At 63.9% G+C, this 6168-nt stretch overlaps 2 protein-coding genes across 2 annotated transcripts in view; one reads left to right on the top strand and one right to left on the bottom strand.

The window, feature by feature from the left end:
- BOP1 (block of proliferation 1) overlaps nucleotides 1–6168 on the top strand; it is a 70796-nt gene that overhangs the window by 43775 nt on the left and 20853 nt on the right. The gene's annotated exons all lie outside the window — the stretch shown is intronic.
- SCX (scleraxis bHLH transcription factor) overlaps nucleotides 1398–6168 on the bottom strand; it is a 9942-nt gene continuing 5171 nt past the window's right edge. Inside the window, exon 2 of the mRNA XM_009272295.1 lies at nucleotides 1398–1475. Coding sequence (XP_009270570.1) covers nucleotides 1437–1475 — 39 coding nt within the window. The 3' untranslated portion in view covers nucleotides 1398–1436. The remainder of the gene's footprint in view (nucleotides 1476–6168) is intronic.

Here is a 6168-nt window from a genome sequence, read left to right as displayed (position 1 = left end):
AAGCCAGCGTTTCTGGTGCGCGCGGGGCGGGTTGCTCATGTCTCCGGCAGAGCTCAGAGCCCCGGCCCACCGGGGCCCCACACTTCAGCAGCCGTTTGGCACCGGGGCTCACCCCCGTTGGGCTCCTGAGCCACGGGCAGGAGCGAGGAGGGGCTCGCAGACGTGCTGACAGCCGAGCAGCCCTTCACCTGCTGCTCGAGGGGGCCGACAGCCGAGCAGCCCTTCACCTGCTGCTCAAGGGGGCTGGGGCTCAACCTTTACTCCATCTTGCGCTTTTTATAACCTCGGGACACCGTTTTGGTGACATGAGGAGCATTTCACTGCCCTGCAGCCAGAGGCCCATGAAATCTCGGAGCGAGCGCTGCCTGGAGGAGCGCCGGCAAGCACTGAGATGCTGTGGCGTATGTGTGTAATTTATTTCCCCAGGAAACTCAGCTCAGCTGCAGCATCTGGTTTTCACCAAGTCCCTGCTTTCTACCTCGTCCTCCAGCTGGGTTTGAGCATGGCACATGGGGGTCGGTGCTCGCCCCGGGCCACCCTGCGGGAAGGGTTCCCCCACCCGGACCCTGCGCTGGGGCTCAGTCCCGAGGGCAGGGGGGCAGGCGGAGGGGCTGTGCCCGTCGCCGGAGGAGCAGACCTTGAGCTGTGGCTCAATCGCTTGCTGACCGGACGGTGTTTAAAGCCAGTGTGGGTGAGGGTGAAACCAGAGGTTTATTGTGTGAGGGGGGTCGGGGGCTCTGGAAGGAAGGAAGCTCCTGCCGTGAGTCTGAACCATATTCATTTTTAATTATACAAATTGCTCAGGCTTTATATTATCATATCAATGACATGAAACACCAGCATGTATTGATTAAACTCAACAAATGCAGCACCCCAGGACTCAGAGTTCAGGGGATGGAGTGGCTCAAAGCTGGAAGGGGACGGGGAGAGCAGGGTGTTTCCGTAAGCGGTTTCACCAGCGCTGCTCAAGTCAGACCTGGGATGGGGCACGTCCGAGCACTGGCTCTCCCCCGGGAGCAGCCGTGCGTGGCATCCGCAGAGACCGGGGCAGGGACTCCCCTTCCAAGGAGCCCCAGAGCAGGTCCCCTGCCCCTTTGGCTTGCCGGGCAGCGGCTGCATTGCCTGCGCTGTCGCGGAGCGTCCCTGCGCAGCGAGCGTTCCTCCGAGCCGCCACGCGCGGTCCTGCAATGTCCTGCCGCCCCCGCGTCCATGTTCGCCTCCCGTCTGCAGTCACCCCTCCGAGCTGGGAGGACGCCCGGCCTCTCCTGAGGCGTGTGTCCGGGTCAGGGTAAGGTCCTCCGGGGTGACGCCGTGCAAGCTCTCCCCAGCAGCAGGGTGAAGGCAGGAGTGTCCGTGGCTGTGATTTTGTGTGTGTGGCTTTTCCATCCTTCCTCCTTCTGCTCCTCCTTGTTGTCCTTCCTGAAAACTATGATCATCTAGCTCCGAATCGCCGTCTTCCTGTCTCGGTCTTTACTCTGCAGAGAAGAAGGAGAAGGCCAAGTTAAAAAAACACACCTGGGGCTGGGAGTTTTGCCAGCATGCTGGCTCCAACCCGGGAGCCTCTCGCTCCTCCCCGCGCCGGTGCTTGGCAGGGGAGGCCTGCGGCAGCTCTGCTCCGACAGCGCTCGGGAGCTGTGGGGCAGCTTTCCCAAGGCGTCGTCGTCATCCCTCTGTGTCTCTCTGGGGGTTCGGAGGGGTCAGCAGGAGCGGGAGCTGCATCTGCTCCAAAGCCCTGCTCCTGCAGGTGCCTTCCCCTGCCCTGGCCCTGCCGGGGGACTCCCCTCGCTGCCTCCTCTCTGCCCTCCTCAGGATGCCCGGCACTTTCACCCTGCCGCGCCGTGCCCCCACCACAGGTTCTCGTCCAGCCGCCTGCCTCCTGAGCCCTCTCCCTGGACAGAGGTAGCGGCAGGACAGAAACCCTCTACGCTGTCGATAACAGCGCCCGGTTCGGGGCTCTCTGATCCTGCTCCTGCAGCATGAGTCCTTGTGGGCAGGACCTTTGTGCGCTCTGCTGAGGCCTTGGAAACACTAATCCGTCCCTGTCCGTCTGCTCGCCATCTGCGGCTTGCAGGAAACCTTCCTGTGCCATCGCAGAGTCCTCCCGGCCAGCCCCTCGGTGACAGCCAGGCTGCGAGTCAGGCTTTGCTCTCCGGGCACCAGAAAAGCCCCCCACCAGCAGCACCATCACTGCCACCACTGCCACCACCACCAGCAGCACCATCACTGCCACCACTACCACCACCACCACCAGCACCATCACTGCCACCACTACCACCACCACCACCAGCACCATCACTGCCACCACTACCACCACCACCACCAGCACCCCACCACCCACCACTACCACCACCACCAGCAGCACCATCACTGCCACACCACCACCCACCACCAGCAGCACCATCACACTACCACCCACCACTACCACCACCACCAGCAGCACCATCACTGCCACCACTACCACCACCACCAGCAGCACCATCACTGCCACCACTACCACCACCACCAGCAGCACCATCACTGCCACCACTACCACCACCACCAGCAGCACCATCACTGCCACCACTACCACCACCACCAGCAGCTCTACCAGCACCACCATCACTAATGCCAACACCACCACCACCAGTAGCACCACCATTACCACCAGCACCACCACTGCCCCAGCCAGGTGTGCGCAGGCAGAGCTGGTGCTTCTCATTTCCAGTTTGATGGGATTCCTGGCCGTCTGGGGTTTGACCAGGCCGGGTGCAGGTCTCTCTGCCCAGGGACCAGGTGTTAGGCGATGTTTGCACCTCTCCTCTGCTGGCCTGTGGCTTGCCAGCGTGGCCCGGCCGAGGCCACGTCCCTGGGCTGGTCTGCAGGGCTTGCTGCGGTGCAGCCTCCCCCACGGCTGCACGTGCGGCCCCTGCTCTGACTCTTCCTTTGTTACCGGGGGTGGGGAGGGGAGGGGAAGGGGAGTTCAGCTCAGAAATGGTAAAATTAAATTTCCCAGATGTTCAGGCCCCAGGAGTTCTTGTGCTGTCTGGAGAGGAAATGGGGATTCGGAAAATCCCGCCTCATATTTTTTCCCCTATCACCTTGCCTTTCCGCTGCCATTAAGTGCAGCAGGAACAGTAAATTACAGGGCTGCGGAGCCGTCCCATCTTGTAGATACCGTGGGGGGAGCGGGGGGACGGTGCTGGGGCGAGGCACTGAGCTCCTGGGCTCTGCCCATGGCTCTGGGCAGCTCGCCGTCCGCTCACGGCTCCGCGCTTGCAGAAGGCTTTTGGGAGTGCGCATGGAGCCCTCTGCTTCCCGGCACCGTCGCCGTCCCTACAGCCCAGCGCTCCCCGCTGACGTGCCACCCCATGCCCAAATTATGGGTCTTCTCGCACAAAACCTGCAGGCAGGTCCAGACTCCAGTCCCCGCTGACTTAACGCCAAGCCCTGGCTGTCCCGTGGGCTTGGTGGCAGGGTGACCCTGCTCTGGGTCGCGGCAGGAGGAACGTGGAGAGCGTTGGTGGGGAAGGCTGTTGTGATAAGGACACTGAGCTCCCCAGCTCTTCTTGTGCCTGGGGCAAGGACAGGGGGGCTCGGCCGTGGGGCCGGGGAGGCTCAGCCCTGACGCTGCCCTGGGGTAGCTTCACCCGCGCCTGTGCTGGAGCCTGGAGCGTCTGCTCCAAGCGCGGGACGGCTCTGGGTGCCCTGCAGCTCCAGTCACCTCTGCAGACCCGTCAGGGCAGGGCACTGCCAGCCACGGCGGAGCGAGGGCGGCTTTCCCCGTGCTCTGCGCAGAGCACCCGGTGCAGGGCTTGGCTCAGCCCTTCCTGCGCTTGCCCTCGGCTGTATCCAGCGTGGCACTCTGCGCCGCAGGAGAGGTGGCTGCCAGCGGTTTTGCTACAACAGCAATAAAACCCAGGGGCGCAGGCAGGCAGGCAGTGGGTGACAGGATCAGCTGGTTCTGCCCAAACCCCTCATCCTGCTCCTCCTCTCCCCCTCCTCCCAGCCACTCTTACCCCGACGAAGGCTGTGAGTTCCTCACTTAGTGTTGAATCACAAACCCGCTCGGTCAAGGCTGCCCTTAAAAACTTTTGCCAGCATTTTGCCTTCCAAGGGACAGAGCATTAACAGCTGGTGGCGACCCGCTCTCAGAGCCGCTCGGCAGGTCTGAGCCAGGCACCCGTGGCCGCACAAGGTCTGTTCAATGAAACCCCCTGTGACCTGCTGTCTCCCTCGCCCGCTGGTGCTGCTGAGCTCTCCTGTGCCTACGGCGGGGGCTGTCGGTGGCGGTTCAGCTGGATCCAGCACGCCAGCGCTGCCTTCACGGAACTTGACCGCTGCCCGCCTTGTCCCCTCCTGCTCGGTGCAGTGACACCGGCTGCACTGGCAGGGCTCCTCACCAGCCCCAGCCCTTTTGCCAAGCCCCACAGGTCCCTGCAAGCCAGGCTAACCCCTGCCCAGACCCCCTCCCTCCTGCAAGGCCGCCTCTCCCCTTCCCGAGGGTCCTGTCCTAGCCGCACAGGAAAACCTCCGGTCCTCTCATTGCTCTGCTCCAGCCCTGTGCCCTGCTGCATTTATCTCTGCTGAGAATTCCTCTCTGCTCCCTTTCCATGGGACCGGAGCTGGTTTGGGAGATGCTCTGGAAGAGTTTGCTGCAGCACTTCTGCCACGCTTGCCCATGTGTCCCCGGCCGGGGCAGGCATTGTGCAGGAGCTGGGGGTCTGCACAGCCATCACCCTCCTCCCTCTCCTCTGCCGGGGAGCACCGCAACCCCTTTCTTCCACATGCCAGTTCCTCTCGAGGAGCATACAACCTCTGGGGGACGGCGAGGCATGGACCAGCTTGCGGCACCCGGCTCTTCCCTCCCTGCCTGCCTGCTCTGCCCTCGGGGGTGGCAGTGGGACCTGGAGCTGCTCCGGCCCCTTGCACAAAGCTGGCGGTCACCGATCCCCTGCCTGCTCCCCTCCGGCTCCTCCGCGCGGGATGGGGCAGCGTGCACGCACAGTGGGCAGCGTGCACGCACAGTGGATATCCCTCCGTACCCTCCCTCCACTCTCCGAGCAGCGCCTGCCCCGCAGGGGGGCCTGGGGGCCACGGGAGTTGTTTTACAGCCTTGCCATGCCCCAGGCTTGGCTGCCTCTTTCTCACACGTCACCCGGCTGGCGGTGCCGGCGGATTAACGCCACGTCTGTGCCGTGACCCTGGCCTGCCCTCTGCGGGGGTCCTGGCTGCCTCTGAAGGGCTGGCGGGGGCGGGCGCGCTGCCCCGAGATCAGGGGAGAGGGCTCGTGCTCTGGGCCCCCAGCGAGGGGCTGCAGCCTGGGCTGTGTGGTCTGTGCGGGTCCGGGCCCCAAGGAGAGCCTGTCCTCACCCGTCCTGCCCTCACGTTGAGGGGAGGCTTCAGCACCGCTCTGCCCGTGCCCCAAGATGGAGGCAGGGAGCCCACCGCCCACAGGGAGGGCAGGGATGGGATAGAGCCGTGAGCTGTGTCCCGCCAGCTTCTCCCAAGGCCCCTGCTGCGATCTGTGCCAGCGGGGGCAATGGCAGGAGGCAGACGGATCTGCTTTGCCGGCTGGGGTTGGATGCTCTGCTGCCGCTGCAGCTTGGGAAGGGACAGGGTGCCCGCTGGCACTGTTCCTGCCCCACGGGTGATGGGACAGGTCAGCCCTCCGGTGAGCGGGGTGCTGGCAGCCTTTGCTCCCGCCGCACAGCCTGAAATGGGCTGCAGGTTTCAGCTGTGGTCGCCCTTGCGACACCTTTTAGCTCCCAGGTGGTCTCGGTGCCCCCTTCCCTGTTTGCTTTCCATGCAAACGCGTGCTCCCGCTCTAGAAGACGGAGTAGCCGATGCTGGACACTCGTCCTTTGTCACTTTAACTGGTGTGCAATCCCGGCACTGACTGCTCGGGGTGACCCCCCTGCCTCTGCCCCCACGTCTCATGTCGCCAGGCCCGCTCGCCCCTTGGTCCTTTACAGCTCTACGCAACGCAGGCAGTGGGGACGAGCGCTTTGTGAGGGCTGTGGGCACGCAGAGGACACTGTGAGGGTCCTCAGCCCCGGCACAGTTTCAGCAAGAGGCCTTGCTTGGGTTTGGACTTTCTGGCATTTAGGCAAACCCAGTCTACCCCCACAGCGCAGGCGGTTTGCGAGCTGCCCCGAGCTGTGGCTGTTCCCAGCAGCTCTCCCAGCAGAT

Source organism: Aptenodytes forsteri, unplaced genomic scaffold (genome assembly GCF_000699145.1).
Source record: "Aptenodytes forsteri isolate BGI_AS27 unplaced genomic scaffold, ASM69914v1 Scaffold651, whole genome shotgun sequence".
Lineage (NCBI taxonomy): Eukaryota > Metazoa > Chordata > Aves > Sphenisciformes > Spheniscidae > Aptenodytes > Aptenodytes forsteri.
The sequence above is the reverse complement of the archived record's forward strand: the minus strand, read 5'-3'. Positions and strand labels throughout refer to the sequence as shown.